Source organism: Primulina eburnea, chromosome 14 (assembly GCF_022965805.1).
Source record: "Primulina eburnea isolate SZY01 chromosome 14, ASM2296580v1, whole genome shotgun sequence".
NCBI classification, from domain to species: Eukaryota; Viridiplantae; Streptophyta; class Magnoliopsida; order Lamiales; family Gesneriaceae; genus Primulina; species Primulina eburnea.
Genome location: NC_133114.1, coordinates 32,827,728 through 32,849,642, shown reverse-complemented (window position 1 = coordinate 32,849,642; position 21,915 = coordinate 32,827,728). Strand labels below are relative to the sequence as shown.

Below are 21,915 nucleotides of genomic sequence, written 5' to 3'. Positions count from 1 at the left end.
TTTATTCCCTTTAAATTATTCATCACATCACTTGGTTTTAAACAAACTGACAGTTGTAAAGGTTTATACTGTCCAACATATTCCAAATAATATTTGATGTAAAATTTGAAAGCTGTTGCAAAAACAGACAGTTGTTACTTACAGTAAAATAAATAACGCGATTTTGCCACTGGCGTAATTATACAATGAAGGCTGGGAAAAACACGCCAAGTCCTGTAGGTTTCGGGACTCTAAGAAGCCGGAAGGAGAAGTGTTTATGCCCACACATTAAACCATACAGAAGACGCCACATAGTTTGATCTGGATAAAACTGAAGAATGGAGTTAGTGTAACCTAGTCAATTCTTCAACTCTCTTCATTAGTTCCTCCACCGGAATACTCATTGCTTTCGAAATCTCTTCCATCCGATTCCGACCAAGATCAAGGAATGACTCGATTAGATCTCCGTCCAAAAAATTTTTAGAATCGACAGTCTTCTTCTCGTTGTAGAATGACCTCCATTGCTCATGACTTAATCCTCCCACACCCTTGATCACTTTCCTAAGGTGCGTCTGCAACTTCTCCAGGAAGACAAATTGATCATGAGGGAGGGAAGCGATGACCCCAATGACTCCGTTGACAGATCCAAAAATGACAGTCGGAATCTGGCCAATGTCGGAATCTGGCAGTCGCATGACGAGAGAACCATGACGAAACCGATTGACAAATTCACCTAGGTGGTATTCACCAACAACCTCAAGGCGTCCCCGCTCCTCATCAGTAGCTCCTTCACTGTTTTTGCGGACGGTAAAGAGGTTAAAATTATTTTCAGCACCTAGGTATATTTCATCATCTAGTATCTCCACTGCTGACATCCAGTTTGCATTGTAGTCACGGGCTCGCTCCTCAATGGCACCCTCCTCGTGCTGAAAACAGAGACTGAAGAATTTTAGTCAAATTGGAATCAGATTGACATATTTTATTCAAAATTTGTTTATAGAGGTACTGATAGCTGAGTAGGAGGAGCTCATGATGCGGATCATGTAGCAGACTCGAACAAAGATACCATAAAGACAAGAGGTTGAATAGAATCTAGATGCAGCAAAATGTAAAAAATAAATCCTGAATGATGATAGCGTTCCTTGAGATTGCAAATATTTACCTTGTAAATCAGCAGAGAGATTGATTTCATCAGGTCACCTACAACAATAAAATCTCCTCTGGTTTGTACATAAAGAGCAAGTATGTGTCCATGATGTCCACATTCAGATTGCAACTCACGAGAACCATCATCACGAAGCATCCACTTGTACAACTGAATCTTCTGATTAATGGCAGCTAGAAGCTTCCCATTGAAGGCATTAAGAGAGTAAACAGCCCCTTTAGTTTCTTTTTCAGCAATTAGCTGTAGTTTTCCATCTTCTACAGCAAAAACAAGTATCCGGCCCTGCAGCATTTCATATAGAAACAAAAGAAGGAAAGTTGAGACCGATTTTGTTGATCACCATGAGTTGAGTTTTCAAAAACGTTAGAGAAACACTGCTTTGGTTATGTCTACGAATATGAGTGTACATACCAAGTATATATATATACATATATGGGAGGTGCTATTTGTTTATCATAGAGAAGCAAAAACCTGTTCATGGTCTACACATAATTAGACAGTGTCAATGAAATCTAGTGAACAAGAGAGAGGCATTTCACCATCACGCACCTTCCACTAAAACCCACCAGAATCCTAGATAAATGATTACATAAAAGGGATATGGGCAGAACCTACACACTGATACTCAGCCGACAAGCATACAGAAAATGTTTGCATCTTACTTTTGAAGGTTCATTCTCTTCTGGCAAGACATATGCAGTCCCGACACAGTAATATACATTACTGTCATCAGAAAACGAGCAGCTGAGAATGGAGCAACCACATTCAAACTGATCGAGTTGATAAGTAGAAATGAAATCAAAAGTCTGGTCATCCAACAAACGGATGAAGTGAATTTCAAAATCTTCTGCACTTGACTGGTTATGTTTTAAACTGCATATTGCAAAGGTACGAGTCTGTTCCTGATGGCATATCCGTCGTGCATGCTCCCTAAGTGGAATAGAGCGTATGTGAAGCTTTTGAATGTCGTCGATGGTGCCAATTGTGAGTTCACCTTCTTTAGCAATTGCAAGGCTGTAAACACAAGTAAATTTCCTCTCATTGTTAACTTCACTTAATAGACGTCAATTACAAGTGTGGATATTTACAAAAAAAAAATCTTATAGTCTCCATCCTTAATCAATCCTCTTGGGAGAAAACTCATCATCTCTTGAGTGGATTAGTTATCAAATGTCAAGAAAATTACTAATATCCTCAGTTATGAACTTGAAGGCACATACCACTCACTTGACAAATCCACAATTCATTTATTTAGTGAATAAGGGGCAGCATGGGCCTTGAGCTCAGCTATCTAGACTAGGTTAGACTCTCTTTTTCTCACTATACCCACCCCATCACTCCATAAGGCAAAGAAAAGGCCGTGGCCAGCAATAGTGACTCTACAAAATCACATGTATAATTTTTCTGCCCGTCAATAATATAAGTAGGTTTGCCAAGAATTAAATGTGATAATTGGTCTCTAAATAGTAAATATACACACATATGCAGGTCGTCTTCAACACATGAAAACCAACAATTACCCCAGTAGCCCCCGAGAAAAACACAGGCTAGATGATTTTAAATTTTAATCTCAAAAATTAAATCAAGGTTTCTCAAACCATAATATAAAACCCAGGTAATATTTACCTGTCGGGGAAAGCAGCAGAGTTGAAGGGGCACATAAGACTGACTTCTTTCAGATTTACATTACTGTAAAGCAATTTCTTGTTACTGCTGTAAATGACAGTCGGTCTATCAGAAGCAGCAAAAACATGTGTAGCATTCTTTGAGGAGAAAGTCCGAAGCGTAATGGGCTGTGTCCCCAAAGATACTTTTTTCCTGTCCGTCAGCTCCCCGGTGCTAGTGTTTAACACAAAATTCAAGAGATGTCCATCCCCAAGAGCACACAACAAGTAAGACATCTGAAAACCAACAGTGTGATTTTAGCCCAACTTGAGTTGCTAGTAGTTTGATATTTCAAGAGCACTCACTCCATGCATGCATAGATTTAACTCTGAGAGAATTCATGCACGAAAAAGACTATATGCGCACATAAAAACAAAGTGAACAAAACTAAGAACGAAACTCACCCCTTCAAAAGTACATACTAGTACAGAACGAGGAATTATCTCCCCTCCCAAAGGTTCTTTCGTAACCAGGTTCATATCAGGAAGTGAAAATATCCGGACGCTTATATCAGTCCACATACCCACTACTGCTAGGTGACTATAATTTGGATTATCACCAATTGGATTTATATCAAGGCATGAGATGTCATACTCTAACTGAGTATGTTTTACTTCTGTCAACACTCCATCACCAATTTCCAAGTAGATCAAATGGCCACCACCAAGAGCCAATAAAACCTGTGAAAGGCAAATGTCAAGTAAGCTGAAAATAACTCAACCAAATCAAACCAGCCAATATCACAATAAAAGTGCTTCAGAAGACTGCATCAATTAAGAGCAGAATCATAGAGAAAACCCAGGTACATGTTTAAAAAACTTTACTTTCTCCTGTTAGTGAGTAATCTAGCTAACTAACCATAATTACTACACATAATTTGTGAGAATTAACTTTGACACATGTTTTATATCAGTTTTTAGAGACATTCACTGTGAATTGATACTAAAACCGAAGAAATCGAGCTTACCTGAGTGGAGTTGGCCGTGGCAACATTGATTGAGTGCTCTGCTGGAGCAAACCATTCATGTCGGAGTTCTCTAGAGGTAGAACTGACCAATCTGACTGATATTGAAGTAGCCTGCACAGTTCATAAATTAATTTATATATGATGGAAGGCCAGCAAATAGTTTTGCATGCTGTGATGATCTTGCCTGCACAATTTGGTCATATATAGCATCATGACAAAATAAAGTCTGGGTATTTGAATAAAAGCCTTCTATCTCAGTTTCCTCCAATTCATCCTCAATGTTCATTGCCAATATACGTGTCTCACTGATGAAGCTAACCACCAAAAAAGTATCAAATGGATCATCAGTAGCTGAACATAATGACCACATCCCTTTGATTCCTTGAAGCTCTACAGATGCCTATGAATGACAATAAACAAGTGTCAAGATATGGATTTGTTGGAAAGAATGTCAATACAAATATTATGGGATTAGATTGATTGTAATCCATTACTTGCAGGGATTTTATTATGTCGTAATTTATTCTTGATTAGGATAGTTTCCTTATCTTTGAGAGTGATACTCTTGTATATAAATAAGTGTATGTTTATTGATCTAGATATGTGAAATATATATATTTTTCTCTGTTAATTCACACGGTATCACTTGAGATCGCCCGATCCGATTATGAATTATTACGGACGGCTCTGGAAAAAATTCCAAAACCAATGTCCGCGCCACTGAGCATTCAGCCGTCGTTTCAATTGGTGATTTGCAAAATATTCACACTGCATATCAACTGAATGGAAAAATTTATTTGAAGTAGTCGCAGCTCGTTCGAACAACATTGAAGGGACGCGGTGGCACATGGCTTGATTCAAAAACCTGAAGTTCGCAGCATGAGATGAAACAGATTCCCTAGTGTGATCTCGTGGTTGTGGAACTCGATGATTCCAGAAATAAGTGACATGTGGATGCTCCTTGGTACAGCCAATGTGCATGCTCCTTGGTACAGCTAAGGAAATCTGGGACGCCATCAAGCAAACATATTCAAAGGTTCATGATGCAGCCCAGATCTATGAAATCCGCACCAAAATCTCAGCCACTAATCAAGAGACCCGTACCATAACTGAATATTCTAATCTGTTATAGGGCTTATGGCAAGAGTTGGACCACTATCAATGTATCGAGATGAAATGCAGTTCAGATGCTACTGTTCTTAAGAGATTCGTTGAAAAGGAGTGGATTTATGATTTCTTTGCAGGGCTTAATGTTGAATTTTGATGCTGTAAGGATGCAGATCTTGGGGAAGGAAGATTTACCGTCCTTACATGAAGCCATCTCCATCATCTGTACTGAAGCAGGAAGGAAAAGTGTTACGCTTGAGCCTTGAAGATCATGCCTCAAATGGGTCAGCCTTAGTGACAAAATCAGTCCATCAACAGCCGGAAGATCATGCCTCAAATGGATCAGCCTCAGTGACAAAATCAGTCCATCAATAGCCCTTTGAAGGAGACAATAGGCCTGCAGGGTGGTCGAAACCTCCATTCAAGCAAAGGATACTCTTTGGTGCACTTACTGCAGGCGGTCAGGCCATACCAAAAAACCTGCTGGAAATTGAATGGGCGGCCTCCAAATCTGAACAAGAATTTTTCAGCAAGGATGAGAAAGACAAAGGGCAAGCCCATACGGCAAATGGTCATTCAGGTAGCGAAGAACATGCACCACATCCCACATTCAACAAGGAAGACATTGAGAAGTTTAAATTTTTTTTAGGAACTCTTGAAGGACCGTCCGGCGCAGGTACATGTTCGCTAGCATTTTCAGGTATATCCTCTACCTCTTGTCATTCTAATGCTTCAAATCTCAACATATGGGTAATGGATTCAGGGACCACCTTCTTGATGTCACGAGGGCATCCTTGTTCCACAAAAATGTCCCCAAGCAATAATGGAGAGAAATAGTCCTCACATCAGCTTATCTCATAAACCACCATCCAACAAAAGTCTTTTGACTTTAAAAGTCCTTTAGAAACCCTCACTAAATTCTTTGCCAACTTTACTAACCTCAAACAATTTGATTCCTCGAATCTTCAGCGGTATTGCATTTGTTCACATTCATCCACACAATAGGGGCTAACTCAATCCCTGATTTACCAATAGCAATTAGGAAGGAAATTGGAGCTTGTACCAAACATTCATTGCATAATTTCCAATCCTACAAGAATTTAGCACAAAGCCATAGAGCCTTTCTTACCAATCTTCACTCCATTCCCATTCCCAGAAATTTAACCGAAGCATTAGGAGAGGAGGAGTGGGAGAATGCCATGAAAGTGGAAATGGAAGCGTTGGAACGACTAAAACATGAGATTTGGTTGAGATGCCTTAAGGGAAGAAAATGGTTTGATGCAGTGTTCGAAAATGCGGCTAGGCGGAGGCTAGCCGCACCGATAAGGGGCCAGGCGGCCAGCCTGGGCGCTAGGCTGGCCTGATTAAAAAAAAATTAATGCTAGTTTGTTTAACAAGCAAAAAAAAGAGAAAGAAAAGAACGTCGACGTCCTTCTTGATAAAGATGCTTCAAATGCACAAGGTTGGATTGTGGATGGTGGGGAAGAAAGTGAAGTTGAACCAGGTTCGGGACTCACTTGGCAATTAGTTGATGAAGCAACTGGGGCAGATGAAAATCTACAACCCCGAATAAGATCTAGAGTTAGAGAACTTCACGAGGATGATTTTGAATCTGAAAAAAAAGATGATTATCACAATAATGATATTGATTTTGTGTCCGATTAAGAACAAGTTATTGAAAATTTCGGAGAAGAAGAAGTGGAGTAAAGTCATGATGACACATTAGACTATTTTATTGTAATTTTGGAAGAAATCTGAATTCTTTCTTATTTTATTGAGATGACACATTAGACTATGTTGGAAATATTTTGAAAGTATTTTAAATTTTATGTTATTGTGTTGAAGTTCTAGTACATTATTTATTATGTATTGATATCGTAGAATCCGATTAGGGGCGCCCAATCCCAGCCTACGCAGCTGGGCTGGCGCTCGACTAACGCCTAGCGAATTTTAGAACCTTGGTTGGATGTAAATGGGTGTTCACTGTTAAATGCAGGGCATGTTTGGTTGCGAAAAGATATACTCAGACCTATGGCATTGACTACGTTGAAGCAGTATGACATAAAATATGCCTTCTTACATGGTGATCTTGAAGAAAAAATTTATATGGAGGTTCTCCTAGGTTTTAAATCTAAAGATGGGATGGCTTGCAAGTTAAACAAGGTCCTTTATGGGCTTAAACAATCTCTAAGGGAATGGTTTGGAAGGTTTATGAACATGATGATTGCATCGGGTTATAAGTAAGGTCAGGGGATTATACATTGTTTGTGCGGCATTCAAAGATAAAGCGAGTGATTGTGTTACTGTTATACGTGGATGATATCATATTAACTGGGAATGATGCCGAAGAAATGAAAAGATTGAGACAGTGCTTAGAAAAGGAATTCGACATCAAGGATCTTGGTAAACTAAAATATTTTTCTAGGAATTGAATTGGCTCATTCGAAGCAGGGAATTTTTATATCACAACAGAAATACGTTGTGGATTTATTGACATAAACATGGATGTTGGGATGTAAGCCAGCTGAGACGCCAATCGAGGCTAACCACGGGTTATGTTATGCACCAAAGATGCAGTAGTGGATAAGAATTCCTACCAAAGACTTGTAGGCAGTGTTCTAAATGGCGGCCGCCTAGGCGGTGCCGAGGCGAACCGCACTGCCTACGTATGAGAAGGGTGTTTTAGGCAGCCCAAGCTATACGACGTTAGGGAGGCGGGTCGAGGCAGTGAGCAGGCGGACATTCAAGATTTTTAAATTGTAGTCAACAATTTTAAAAACCTAATCAAAGTCAACTAATTATAAATCTCAAAACCCTAGCACGCCTAACTTTCTTTTTTTTTTTATTTTGGTTTTCACTCTCAAGTCTCAACCATTAAGTCCACCACACATTAATTCATAAATTATGTTATCTATCATTTTTATTTTTTATTAATAACAATGGTTTTAAATTTTTAGATACATGCTAAGAAGAGGAACATGCTTGAGACATCAAGATTGAATGATCTTGTATATGTCAAATTCAATGTCAATCTTATGAAGAAAAGGAGTAAAAAAGAAATGGGTGGAGATTTGTTTCAATCCTCTCAAGCTAGTGAAGCTCAAGGTTGGCTTGTTGATGATGGTGATGAAGATGAGGTCGAACCGGGTTCAGGACTTACTTGGAGAATGGTAGCGGAGGCCTCAGGAGCGGATGAAGTGCTACAACCAAGGAGGAGTGCAAGGAACATTCCCATTAGAGAACTTGACGAAGATTTAGATACATCGGAGGAAGATAATGAAGAAGATGTGGATTTTGAGTTCGATGATGAGAGGATCATGGATGTAGTAGATGGTGCATATGTAGATGATTTGGAATATTAGTTATGTATAGTCTAGTACTTGTTCTAATTATGGATGATGGATTGAAACTTTGAAATTTAAACTTAGTTTTTTGATAAAAGTAATTATAGTACTTTGTTAGCATAATAGAATTAATATGATGATGAATCTTTATTAATTATCTTGTTAGTTTGCATTTATATATTTATTTGCACATTATCTAGATGATATTATATTGTATGAAGCTTATTTGTGTTTAAACATTATTTAATTATATATCTTACATAAAAAATGATGATTATTTGTGATTATATTGCATTATTATATATAAAAAAATTACTTTAAAATTCAACCGCCTAGGCGGCCAAGGCTACCGCCACCGCCTCCCGCCATTTACAACCTTGCTTGTAGGAAGGTTGATTTATTTAAATCACACAAGACCCGTCATTACTTATGATGTAAATGTATCCAATCAGTTCATGCATAATTCAAAAAAGAAATGCATCTCAAAGCTATTAACAGAGTTTTAAGGTACTTAGGGAACATCGGGGAAAGGATTTTTGTTCAAGCACGGGGAAAACATGACAATGGAGGCCTACACAGATGCGGACTATGCGGGTTCTCTAGTTGATCGAAAATCAACCTCAGGCTACTGCACATTTCTGGGTGGCAATATTGTAATATGGAGGAGTAAAAAACAGGATGTAGTAGCAAGTTCAAGTGCGGAGTCTGAATTTAGATCGATGGTGCTTGGGATATATGAGTTGTTGTGGTTAAAAATAATCTTGGATGATTTACAAATCAAGTGGATAGGTCCTATGAGATTATATTGTGATAGCAAGTCAGCGATTAGCATTGCACATAACCCCATTCAACATGATCGAACCAAACACACTGAAGTGGACAAACACTTTATAAAAGAGAAGTTAGATAAATGATTGATTTGCACACTGTTCATCTCATCTTAAGATCAATTGACAGATATACTTACAAAAATGCAACTGAGTAACATATTCCAACAAATGATTAGCAAGCTTGAAATGGACGACATCCATTCACCTGCTTGAGGGAGAGTGTCAATATATGGATTTGTTGGAAAGAATATCAATGCAGTTTTTATGGGTTAGATTGATTGCAATCCTAACTTGCAGGATTTTATTGTAGTTAAAATTTATTTTTGATTAGGATAGTTTCCTAATCTTTAAGGGTGATATTCTTGTATATAAACAAGTATATGTTCATTGATCTAGATATGTGAAATATATATATTCTTCTCTGTTAATTCACACGAAGAATACAATGAGAAAGTAAAGTGTCAAATGAATTCCCAACAAAATTAAATACTAGCAAATACCTGCTCATTTATTCCAATTCCATTACGTACGATCCTGAGAGAACCATCTTTGTAAGCTCCCGAGCAAGTAACAACCTGACCTTGACCTTGCCCCTCTAAGTCAACCACGCAAAAGTCGACAATTGGCCCCAAATTGACATACCTTTCGAGAACTTCAACATAAGAACCTTTCGCATCCGGGTGAAGATTAAGCTTTATGAGCTGGATTATGATTCGAGAAACGGAAACAAGGAAATTTTCATGGAAATGGCCAATTATCATAGACAACAAACCCATTAAAAAGTCTAGAGAATTGATAAGTGATAAAAACGGGGAAAACATTTATTGAAACCAGAAGTTAAGCAACACGATTTTTTCCATCTTGATTATCTTCATACCTGGTCGTGCATGGAATATAAAATGATTTTATAAAGATGCACTAACAAACTTCCCATGAGACTGGAGTTTCTTTCAGCAAGTATGTCAGAAGCAAAACTTTATATTTTCTTGCTTTATTAATCAAACAAAAAATAACGCAAAAGAAACTCCATGACACAATAAGTTCATATTTATGCTCCCAAAAACACAACACTATAGCATGATAATATTGACATTGTTCAAAATACATCAAACAATCAAATTAAATATTCTTTCTCCATGCAGCATGATCAATAATGACAATGAAAAGAAACACCTTCATTCTATGAAATTGCAAGGCAGATCACCAGAAGGGCAATAAACTCTCAGATCAAGCAGCAACTTGTAAAAATATTAAAAAAAGAAGGCGTAGAGCATAAAACATGTAATGTATAAAAAAAATAAAAGAAACCCCACAAAATGAGAGAAAATCAAAATCGGGACAGATATGCTAGCCAAGAATCTACCAAAGCAAAGTTAGGGAAAGAAGGAACCACTTCGCTAATAAATAAAGCATAAGACAACACCCTCCCAAATCAAGCGAAACATAATGAACTTGATGAGCGAATATCACTGCAACAGTCATCAATCAGATGCGCCAATATGTAGAGTTTTTTTAGAAAGAAACATGTGCAGATGCAAATAGTGTGTTCCTGAGTTCTAAAACCAAGGAGCATGGTGCAGTTATACAGGTCATATACCATCAAAACTACAATATGATACATAAAATACTTGAAAAAAAAACCATGGAGATAAAAGATTGAAGAGGGAAATCGTATGCATACCTGTGAATCTCCATAACTTGAGCCAACAAAAACAACTGCATTATCAAGATAGGAAATTGATGATGCAACAGATGTCTCACCCAGGAGCTCAATTTTGAGTCCTGTCACTCTGGAAGATTAGAAATGGAAAACCCATTAAGACATGTCAATATATTTGCCAAAAAACGAACATCATTTACCGAATTAATGAAACAGAAAACAAACTCACTTTTCCTTTTCATGGGTTATGACAAGTAGGTGCAGAAGTCCATTGTGATCCCCTAGTAAGTAGCGGGAACCGTCGGTGTCAACTCTCCCATAAGATCTTGTGATCGACTTCAAAGAGCATAAACATTAATCGAAGATAATGATTAAAATGGTGTAACATAGAGCAGAGCAACATATCTGTGTAACCTACAGGAGTAATGGGGATTGCTTTGAAAGCTGAGGCACTGCAATAAACGATAGTTTCTTCACCGATAATTAGAACACCACAGAGAGGAGGTGGCACTGGTATTAACAAATCTGCACCGTTATCAAGATTATTCTGAGACCATGGCCCCTCGACAAAATCTTTGTCCTTCAAAGTCACCTCGTATGTTTTCACATGACGGGCATCCTTGTTATCCTATAAATCAAGGTAGCGATACATGGTAATCAAATAACACTGAAAGAATTCTAAAACATGATTCAAATTTTTTAAAAAAAAAGACAGAAAAGGGAGCATGCAGCATAGATGATAGGTGGATCCAAATGCGTACATCATAATGTTTTAAAATCTCAAAGACACTACCCAGAGACACTACAATCGGTCAAGAGTATGAAATATCGTAAAATAGATAACATCCACCACCCATGAATGATACCTCATTGGTAAAGCATGAAAGGAAAAATCACATATATGAAGCAATGACTGAGACCTGAAGATACAATTCTCCAAAAACAAAAAATTGTTGGCCCCGGGCAATTTAAATGAATTAAGCAAATAGTGTCATCAACTTATGACAAGAAGATAAAGATCACATAGAAAATTCAAGGTAATAACCATTGTATTTATGAAAGTAAATCAAAACCTGGTAAAGTACAACAATAGTTGGCTTGGCGCATCCATATAAAAATTTGATATCCAAAACCTGAAGTTCCTCGAGCCTGAAACGGCCAGGTTATTGTTCGCAAGCATGTTAGAGGGAAAGAACCAAACTATAGCAGTTCAGAATAATTAGATCAAAAATGTTCTTCAATGATTACAATGGGGTAGAAAAATTATAGCTTCACTTGGAAATCTTTATAATTACATGTGGAAGTGGAGATTGCTAATTGAGTTTGCTATACCAAAAAAATCACGTTTCAGAATGAATCATTCTCTCGTGAAACCTTTAAGGCTTTGAGGAGCCTTTTGGTGATCATAGACAAGTAGTGGCATCTTTTTTGGAATGTATGATAAGGAAAGCCAATGGGAATATATTTCAACTGGCTCGAACATAATTTGCAGAAAGAGACAGTCAGATGTAGATATAAGAAACTCAATATTTAGAATCAGGAAATTGACTAAAAGACTCAACCTAGAATCTAGATCACGAGGGTATAATCGATCTTCTTCTATTTTATTTTTTCAAAAAATGCTGCAATTTTTGCAATTAGCAACTAGGCATCAACAATATACAGGCAAGAATTCAAGGTTGGCTGATCAGAGAAATGAAGAATATACATGTATACACAATAGCCACATCATATATTATTTTAGGAGTAACAGACACCAACTTTACTTTCAGGAAAGTGACTTGCTACTGTTTGCAATCGGAAAAAAAAAATAAACAGAAAATTTACCTAATATTGAATGCTTCCTTGAGCTGGCCTTTGTTATCAAATGGAATGACCTAAAAAATATAATTCTCATGTAATCTAATGAGAGCATGTGGAAGAAAAAAGTGAAACTTCGATTAAAATCAATCTGAAAAGGTATAAAACACTAGGATTACTTTGAACAAGCCGTCATATAGATGAAGTCCAATCAATCTGCAATCTGGATCAATTACACCAATCTACCAGGAAAGAAAATCCACAAGTCATAAACAGTCAAATATGTAGAAAAGAAAAATAAAAAAATCAAGATCACTATCTCAACATGAACATTTCCAGAGAATTACTAAATTACCTGCCCATTGTCAGTAGGACGACCTATTCGATCAGAAACATCTCCCATTGCTCTGTTAATAATGAATGCCCCACCAACAAAGCAGCAAATTGCTTTTAGTGAAAATGGATGACGAATTTATGATTACACCAAAAGTCACAGTAATGACACTGACATAACTTAAAAGAAACTTTAATCCTGCAGCCACATGTGGACTGTCTATAAAATGACTTCAGGTCAATGCATTTGTTCAGGGGAAAAGAAACTCATAATAGTCATGAAACCCCAGTGCAGAACCGGGATGTGGTTCATCCATGTGACTATAGTCAAATTCAAGCAGTGCGTATAAATACAAGCAAGCAATAAACAATATTTCAAAAAGATTAATCATCCAGTGCTTAAAACCTCTAGCTGTCACACCTTGTAATAACCTCTGCAGCCTCAGACTCCCATTGTAAAACGCAGAATTTATATCTTTCTGTAGCGATGAAAAGGAGATCTTGAGTCTCTCCCTGCCAGTTTATTGCGAAGTAAGACATAAGTCTTTTTAATACTATTTTGTAAGAAAAATATATCAAAGTCTGATCTCAATTCTCAAGAAAAGGGCTTTCTCAAACAGATTGTCAAACAAACAGAACTTTTATGTTTCAATTCGAATACTCACATGTGGACGGAAAAGCTCAAGGGTCGCAATTCTTCCATATATTGGAACATCCAACATAGGCTGTAAAGATATAATTAAGAGGTCATGATTTCATAGGACCTCAATCGTTAACAGTTCGAGCTTAAGTCATTCCATCAGCAAAAAAAGGGTGGGAATGGGAATATTGCACTATAAATAATTTACTGGGTTCTCATCAGGAAAAAAAACTAGAATAAATTGTTCGCTCTAGCAGACCCCCTCTTCTCTCATGATAACAGCTGCTCACCATCTAAGATATATTAAATTCCTCATGGCTTACCACCCTTTGTCACCTTCAACTCTCCACGTCTACAATCTCACGAAAAGAACAAAAGGGGAAGCATACTACATTCTCAATTTGTTTTTAAAAAGCCTGGTAACTGGATTTATGTACCTGTAGACCTTGAGGAGTAAGTAAATGGATCTCTATTCGAGTGCATTTCCTGCAAGTGAATATCATGAAAAGTAGAATGCGTCCCAGATATGTACACAGGTCGGCATAAAATGAATCACGTAATAAAGAAAAAACTAGAGATCTGTAAAATCTTAATTCTGTTCTGATATGATAAATTGCCCTAACAAACAAATTAGTTCCACTAGAATCTTAGAACCACGACAAAGAATCATATGATCGTATTAAAAGTCAAAACAAATATATAATATACACAGAATTAACTTCCAGAAACCAGATAGAGCAATTAGACCGCCTCAATAAATTCAGATGGAAAGTAACAAGTGAATAACGGAGCAGTGCATGAGTTTGCTTTGGTGCGTGTGAGCGACTGAGAGTACTCACGCAACAATGAGATTGAGCTCATGAGGGGCAGTAAAATTGCCAACGCATGAATGAGTTACGTTCGTCGGTTTGTGAGCCGTCACCACGTAATTCCAAACACTCATCTGTATACACAGTGAGTCTGCACGATACAGTTCTCTATCTCAATTTCAAACCCTAGAGAACAAAGTAGAGCGTACTGTAGAGGCCTCTCACAGCTTAAATTACTTGTGGCAGATTGATGTGCGCCGCCCGCGGGCAATTTCAATAAACTGCGTCGTTGAGTTCACCGGGGAGGAGGAGAAGAGGGGGGGAAGGGCAGAAGGGTAATATGGTAAAGCTAATTGGCTTTGCATGCATAAGCAGATCTAAAATGGGCTTATCTTACTGGACTGCCTTTGACAAGGAATCGCCCAGTGGCGTAAGGCTCACATGATAACGAGGCCCAACTTTATATATTTACACACGCACCCTGTTCAATGAAGGTTGGACTCTGTTTGCGCTTGTCAACCCTCGTCTTCCATTTCCCGCACCAGCTCGCATGGTTCCAAGTTCCGACAAGATTGCGGAGATTTTGAGACTGATGAGCCCCGAGCGCCAGCTATTCATTTACAATCTGTTTATTGATTTCTCGAATTCTTTATTTGAAACTTTCTTGTTTCTCAGTGTGTGAAGTGGTCAGTCGCTTCTGAATTTCTGGGGGCTCTTCCCACCAAGCCAAGGAAAGAAAGCATGACTAGTGTCAAGGTCAAAGCAGAAAGCTTTGTGGTTTTAAATTTCTGTTTAATTAGACTGGAGGATAGCACAAGATTATGTTTATGACTTGGATTTAGTCACTGTATTGGAGCCCACGTAGACAGGTTTTTCTCGTGAGGTTTAAACCAGTGATAAAGAAGTATTGGAGTCGTGCAAAGTGCTTCTGATCTTGAAATGATCAGTTGATGAATGTCTTAATTAGACATGGACTCAAATATGTTCGAAATTTGAATGTGCACATTTTCATAGAATCTAATTGTTAATTGTTTTATAAAAAAATCGAGGAGACAGGGGTGACGCAAGACTTTAGACATGAGCACTTGTTCTACTTGCTTTTATCATATGGTTGCAAGTGTTCGTTTAAATCACGTTGATCTGTTGTTTCTTGCAGAACTTCTTAGTGACTGCATTAGGTGATGCTCGTTTTCTCATGGATTACAATTAAGAGGATAGTGGAAACTGGATCTCATCGCTGTACCATTGAAGTTCTAAAGCTGCATCTTGGTACTGATGATATTAATGTGTTGAACATTAGTTAAGAAGCTGTGATGGGAACCATGTATTGACTCACAGGTAATGTTTCAAATGCCTTTAGTAACGCAGACTCTGCCTTTTGGGATTTTAGTTGTTTAATAGATCCTGTTATATGGATTTTCAAAATGTAATAAACTCTTGGAAATACGTCTCAATTTAAGATGCTATCGTTACCCTAAACATAAGTCCAGAAGTACACCATTCTTGAATCTTGACCACGATTTTCATGTAAAAAACCAGTTTTATGGGTTTTAAAATTAAATTAAGTTCAGAAACCAAACAAGGATCCAAGCCCGTAACTTTCTTGCACTTCAAGTGCACTATTTTGTGATGGTTCCACAGAGGGTGAGGGTACATCTTCCGGATCTCTTGTGGGTTTAACCCATCTACCATGATGATTTCGTTCCAGCCCTTTATTAGCCAATTGATACCAGTTTGGTGGGATTCTCAACTCATCAACCAGCATATCACAATCCTTGTTTACCAATGCCAAATCTCTTTTTGAATTCACCCGAAAGTCCGAACCAGTACAATGAAACCCATCTACCAAATGTAGATATGTCTCCAACATGTGAAATCCCACCAAATTCAACCCTTTCTTGAGATATGGAGATGACCGAACATCAAGCTTTAACTCAACTCCAACATGCGTGTACACCCACTCTAATGTACCTGTTATATCGTCAAACCTCTGTAAACTTTCGTTTAATACGATCCCAGGCATTTTTGGCACGATATCTTGTTTCATTGTCACACGTAAAGTCTTTACACCCATCTGATAAAGTTCGTCTCGAAAGGCGATGTTTCCAACGCGTGGCGAGGCAAATGACATAACACTTACGGAGAGGCCGGTGAAGTTTTTTGCAGCCTCATAGGCATTTAGCAATCCTAATGCACCACCTAGGCTGTGCCCTGTGATAGTTAGGCTAACCTGTTCGCTTCTTTCTTGGTAGAAATTCACTAATCTTTTCACTTCTTTCATCACTTGTTCCGAGGCACTATCCTTGTTATACCTAGTTTTATCACATTTAGAGGTGTAAATGCTAAGAAAACCATGCTCAACTTTTGCTTGACCTTGCCCAATGGGCTCTAGTTTCTGCTGCATATTATCGTACCATTCGGATGGCGCGACAGTGCCACGCCATGCCACCACCACATCACGCCTCCCAATTCGTTGGGATTCTTGATCATCACTGATGGCTACAAACCCCATCCAGTTTGAATCTTTACTCCAAGTGTCAACAAAGCGAGACTTTTCAAGCCATTGAGGTAAGTCTATGTGTGACATTGCATATATGTATCTAGTGACATTGTAACCACTTTTTCCAAGTCCCAACTTGTCAAAAAGCTTGTGCCGATTGTACATACAGCTGCCGCAATACTCTGAGAATGAGTCAAAGTCTAGTGCATCGTATGTTGCTTGTGCAAATTCTCCATATTTGATGATCTCCCTTCGAAGCCAAGGGTGTAGTGGATCAAGAAAATCATCCCAATCACGTGAACCCTGGATTTCACGCCATTTTTGTGATATGTCTTCTTTCGGGGACATGGCAGGGTGGTTGTGCTTCTCTTCAATGTTTAAAGCCTTCAATTTTGGACGATTAATGCTCTTCTGAATTTGGGTTTCAATATGAAGCTGTAACATGCTTGACAAGGATTCAGCCAGCTTCGTAGCCTTGTTTGATGTTTTTTTATGTGGGTTTTTGGCAGTTTTGAAATCTTGGTAGGCAAGAATCTTGATCGGAAGTTGGTTTTTGTTGGTGGTGGCTGGGAGGTTGAAGTGGGGATGAATTGCATTTTTTGTGGCCATTTTTTTATGAAGATTTGAGAGTAAATTGAATAAAAGCTTAAGAACGGAAACGAGTTATATAGGTGATTGTGAGTGTCCATAACTTTATTTTACTTGAAAAGGTCTGTGATGTTTGGTAAAAGTCAACGTCGAGTGGTTCAATTTAGGCAGAATTTGTGTTTGACTATGATTTTCAACGCATTTCACGCGTTGGTCCGAGCTCGTGGGCATGGGCCGGTGCACCAGGCACGAGGCTTCCAAGTGTGCCACGTTCCATTTTTCCCCCTTAAAAGCATGGAGATACGTAGTAAATAAATTATTTTCTTTTGTTTTTCTCCCAACTTTTGCGTAAACCTTTTTTTGGGTAAAGAACTTACCGTCCTGAACATTGTGCGATTATAATAAACCTTGCATGACATCTACTATCTTATCTAGTTAAGTACTGCCATTGATAAAGATTTGATACCAAGGACTACTCGTATTAAGTAAATATTGTTCAAATAAATTTCGATTTTTTTATGTTAGTTCACAAAAAAGTTTTATAAGATCGTCTCATAAGTTAATTTTATGAGAAAGACTCATATCTGATTCACTCATGTAAAAAATTTATTTTTAATACTTAAAATATTACTTCTCGATTTTATATTAAGCGAATCAATCATCGTATTAGAATTTTTAACATATTAAAGACAAGCGCATGCGCGCAAGAATTCCAGTGACACTCTGCTAGAAACGTGAACAAGAATTAAAAAAAGGCACAAATCCTAAGAAACAAGATCCTGGTTGATTCTTACATGCATGTCTTCCACTAATTTTTCAGTTCACAAACTGTAAATCAAAACGTAGAATCAGTTCTCGAAACAAGAGATAGAGCATCTTCAAACTGATATTCCTCCCCCTTCTCATAGCTCAAGCTTGGTGGGATGAATGATCTGAACACAACTTCCATATTAGGAGTTTCTTTCAACTCTCGGCAAGCAACAGCAAGTGCTGTCGATTGGAAGAATCGGTAGAATTTGTTCTTGCAAATGAAGCCGAAAATGAGTGATATGATCGGAAGAGGGATCAGAATCGGAGGCGTGTAGAAAAATTTCTTTGCAAGGAAATAGCCCACCATTGTCGTTTGATACAGGATCAAGGAAGCCAAGATTCGCGTGTACAAGTGTGGCCACATTCTTCCATAGCTTTCATACGAAGGGACGCAAACTTTAAGCACCTGCCGATAGTAAAAAGTTTCGAAATCCAATCTGAACTAAAATCTCAAGTACTTTCGCTAGGTTTGGCGTTAGGTTGGAAAAGAGTAATGAGAATCAGGGGACAACATTACCTGATTACGTAAAATGAGCCACTCCAAGCCAAAGTATACCACACCAAATGGAAGAATCAGAGGCGCTATGACAGAATAGCAGAGAACAATGGTGACAACTAACATGTCATCAGGCACTCTAGTGGCGTACTCGAGATCGCCAGGAGCCCACGCTTCTTTAACCTCATCTTCAGTTTTGCAGAGATACCTTTTCTTTAGGTGGAAAATTATTAACGGCACGATTCGTGATAATTCAAGCCCGTAGCCAACAAAGAACCTGATCCATGCACCAAATTATGATTAAAGTCTCCGTTTATCTCATACTGATTAGGTACGAACAATTTGAAGATAAGGGAAAAAGCAATCTTACTTCAAAGCAACAAAAGTTAAGAAAAAAGTGGCACTTCCAGGGAGGCTTGTTGCTAGTAAAGTGATAATGGAATTCGGGTCCTTCTCAATTGACTTGAACGTAGTGAAAAGCGTAGAACCCACGGTGACACCCACAAATACATTCAAGACGGAAAAATAGAAGTACTTGCCCGAGGTAGCCCTTGCTACATGACTCTTTGAAGGTATCCCTTCAGCCTTGGACAGAAACGTTAGGAAATTCGGCAGCAAAGCCAGGAAAACCATAAGTGCTATCTGAGGAAGGTAGGCCTCCAACACCGTCTTGATTTCCGGCTGATCAATGAGAGGTTTTAGAAAGGGGAGAAGCTTCTTCAAGTTATCCAGCGTAGTAAACGCAGAAATGAGCCCAATGGGGATCATGTAAAAGAATATGGTCAAAAACACTATGAAATAGATGACATACTGTCGAATCTTCCTCTCATAGAAATGTTTCGGAAGATTGTTCCATATTATCTGACGGGGTTCGGGAGCCTCCATCACTGTCCATGTATCAACCATCGTATCGTGTAGACTTTGGGCAGCAGCTGATGCAGTTACCCTGTTATTAAAAAAGATGACAGCGGCACATTGTTGTTTATCTTTCAGAGTGACCTTCTGTTCCGCTTCTAATTTAGTGATCAACCCCTTTATCTTTCCGTCATAGTATTCTAAAGAGTCGACCTTTTTACCAACAAGGCCTAGAAATCCGGTACGAGTTGTTGGTCTGGTTCCTTCTGGATTACCATTCTTTACAGACTCGGCGTATAGTATTTCATCACGCGCAAGCTTCTTCTTGTACCCTTCCAGTTCTTCATATATTGCGTTGGCCTGGTGTAATCGAAGCACATGAAGTTACAATATAACCGGAGGCGAAAGAATAGCAAATAGAAGACAGAATATGAGCCACGAGGACCTTTGAATTGTCTGTGACAATGATTGATCTATAAAAAGTATCCGGATAGATTGCCATAAAGTACGAGTCCACCTGCTCCTTTCTGGTCTGAACATTCGTGGCTGGAGGTATGTCTCGGACAAGCACGGCAAACTGCTCATTTTTCACCTCGGAAGTCATAAGAGCTTGAGCTCTCAAATCAGAGACGTGTTTGTACGCCTTCCATAAGAGGTAATATGTGGAGAAAGAAACCCAATAGACAGCTACGACGAACGCCCACAACCGGGGACTACCTTCCTGTATCATGCAAGACAGAGAGACACAGATGGAGCAAACAAATTCGTAGATGAAAATCCATGGAAGCAAAAATCAAAATAAAGAACGAGGATGGTGAGGTTTTAGCACTAACTTGAACATGCCCCATCGAGAACTTGTCGAGGTCATCGAAGGCTCCTACGCTGGTGGTGTCATTGGAATCCATGATGGTTTTAGAAGTAGCAGCAACCGGTAGAAGTACAGGCAGAAGTAATAGGGAAGAGAACAGGAATATCCCCAAAACTGCATCGTTTAAAAAAAAAAACCTTACATTAAAAGGTCAAAAACAGCAGAGTATATGTTACCCAAGACAAACCAGAGAAAAGTTACCTGTGGATATGAAAACAAAGTAAACAGCAGAATCAACCCCGGAGATCCTGATAACATCAGCTTCAGTAGAAGCTAGCGCTTCCCGGATCCAAGCAAACGGGTTCCTGGGAGCCCGCAAGCCCTCAAACGGATCCAAGCCCCTCAGTATCCGGTTCGAGTAGTAAACAACATGGTTTTCGGGTCTCCGGGACAGCCAAGCGAAGAGAAACATCAACACCGTGAATATAAGAAACGAGGTCCCTAAAGACGTTAAGAAAGAATTCAAATCCATGGCGGCTCTCTGTCAGTGTACTGTGCAAGTAAACTGAACAAGTATTTTTTGTTGCAAATCGAAGAAGTTGAGGGTAATTATGAAAGAAACTTAATAGCCGTTGATAATTTAAAGAAGAAGATAATGAATGATAAGTGAGAGAAACAAGACTAGAGGGGCCTAATATTTTCTTATTATTTACAAATTTAATAGCGCGCGTGTGTGTGTGTGCCCGCCTTTTAAAGAAAAAGTCAAATTTGATAAATATTTTAAATATTAATATTAATAGTGGAGTAAAATAATAATATTTTATATTTGAATATATTTCATTAATAATTTGGATGTACGGGCAGTAAATAGCCACGTGCCGTTAGGAAATGCAAGCTGCTCTACTGAGAAAATATATTATCGATCCCAGTTGTACAATGTAGTAAGAGTGGTAAATATTTGGAGCTTTTATGGTAGACCATCCATCCAAATCACATATTACTGTACTCGGATGTGCTTCTGCTACGGAATCGATGGATAAATAAATCATGCATCTCATCAATTTGTGATTTTGTGGGGCCACCTGACGTTCCCAATTTCTTGATTGTTTTATTTTTAATAAAAATAATAATGTGATTGATTGTAGCGTCCACACAGACATGGCATATGGATAGGGGCGGATATACATGAACGTGTTATTTATTTTAAGGTGTATCTGACATGATTGAGTGTCCCGTTCTTTGAATTTTGCAAGTTGTCCATGTCACGTTATAAATCAAAACAAGCCTACCCAATTTATATTTGACATCAATATATTTATTATCATCATTAATTATATATATAAAATAAGGCTACTTTATACAGAAGTCGGTTGGTGAGTATTATTATATTCGCAATTTAAAAATCAAACCACCGACACAGCGTTTGTGATTTGAAGTTTAAGGCAACAAGACTTTTGTGATCTGAAGTTTAAGGCAACAAGTTGATAAATCATAATATCGATATAAAACTTCAAAGTAGTTTATTTTTATTCAAATTGATAGAAATACTCGGGATCTAC

At 38.2% G+C, this 21,915-nt stretch overlaps 3 protein-coding genes across 4 annotated transcripts; all 3 read right to left on the bottom strand.

Moving 5' to 3' along the window:
• Positions 1-53: 53 nt before the first annotated feature.
• Positions 54-14,642, bottom strand: LOC140811473 (DNA damage-binding protein 1). 2 transcript variants are annotated; one of them, XM_073169368.1, is made up of 20 exons: positions 14,525-14,631; positions 14,330-14,450; positions 13,928-13,976; positions 13,516-13,575; positions 13,272-13,363; positions 12,873-12,924; positions 12,697-12,759; positions 12,545-12,594; positions 11,791-11,866; positions 11,136-11,345; positions 10,947-11,053; positions 10,739-10,847; positions 9,558-9,758; positions 3,961-4,176; positions 3,777-3,887; positions 3,214-3,489; positions 2,771-3,045; positions 1,807-2,158; positions 1,142-1,426; positions 54-905 (listed from the first exon to the last, which is right to left on the bottom strand). In XM_073169368.1, the coding sequence occupies exons 2-20, from the start codon at positions 14,431-14,433 to the stop codon at positions 324-326; spliced, it is 3,270 nt and encodes a 1,089-aa protein (XP_073025469.1). In that variant the 5' UTR covers positions 14,434-14,450; positions 14,525-14,631; the 3' UTR covers positions 54-323. The 2 variants fall into 2 exon arrangements, with proteins under 2 accessions (XP_073025469.1, XP_073025470.1); XM_073169369.1 differs by having other exon boundaries at positions 841-918; positions 14,330-14,642.
• A 1,087-nt stretch (positions 14,643-15,729) lies between these two features.
• LOC140811474 (phospholipase A1-Igamma1, chloroplastic-like) lies at positions 15,730-17,667 on the bottom strand. The gene has a single exon (XM_073169370.1). The coding sequence runs from the start codon at positions 17,406-17,408 to the stop codon at positions 15,867-15,869; it is 1,542 nt and encodes a 513-aa protein (XP_073025471.1). The 5' UTR covers positions 17,409-17,667; the 3' UTR covers positions 15,730-15,866.
• Positions 17,668-18,085: 418 nt separating this feature from the next.
• LOC140811752 (CSC1-like protein ERD4) lies at positions 18,086-21,043 on the bottom strand. The gene is made up of 6 exons (XM_073169814.1): positions 20,618-21,043; positions 20,382-20,530; positions 19,994-20,269; positions 19,064-19,908; positions 18,715-18,970; positions 18,086-18,603 (listed from the first exon to the last, which is right to left on the bottom strand). The coding sequence occupies exons 1-6, from the start codon at positions 20,886-20,888 to the stop codon at positions 18,223-18,225; spliced, it is 2,178 nt and encodes a 725-aa protein (XP_073025915.1). The 5' UTR covers positions 20,889-21,043; the 3' UTR covers positions 18,086-18,222.
• Positions 21,044-21,915: the final 872 nt, after the last annotated feature.

Bases quoted from the DNA above. Each gene is read 5' to 3' on its own strand.
- LOC140811752 (XM_073169814.1), bottom strand. From the start codon at position 20,888: ATGGATTTGAATTCTTTCTTAACGTCTTTAGGGACCTCGTTTCTTATA. The intron at 20,531-20,617 runs GTAACTTTTCTC...TAAACGATGCAG, and splicing joins CTTTGTTTTCATATCCACAG to TTTTGGGGATATTCCTGTTC. The intron at 18,971-19,063 runs GTAAGATTGCTT...TGCATGGATCAG, and splicing joins TTAACTTTTGTTGCTTTGAA to GTTCTTTGTTGGCTACGGGC.
- LOC140811473 (XM_073169368.1), bottom strand. From the start codon at position 14,433: ATGAGTGTTTGGAATTACGTGGTGACGGCTCACAAACCGACGAACGTA. The intron at 9,759-10,738 runs GTATGCATACGA...ATCATAATCCAG, and splicing joins CAAGTTATGGAGATTCACAG to CTCATAAAGCTTAATCTTCA. The intron at 3,046-3,213 runs GTGAGTTTCGTT...GTTGGTTTTCAG, and splicing joins TAGTATGTACTTTTGAAGGG to ATGTCTTACTTGTTGTGTGC.
- LOC140811474 (XM_073169370.1), bottom strand. From the start codon at position 17,408: ATGGCCACAAAAAATGCAATTCATCCCCACTTCAACCTCCCAGCCACC.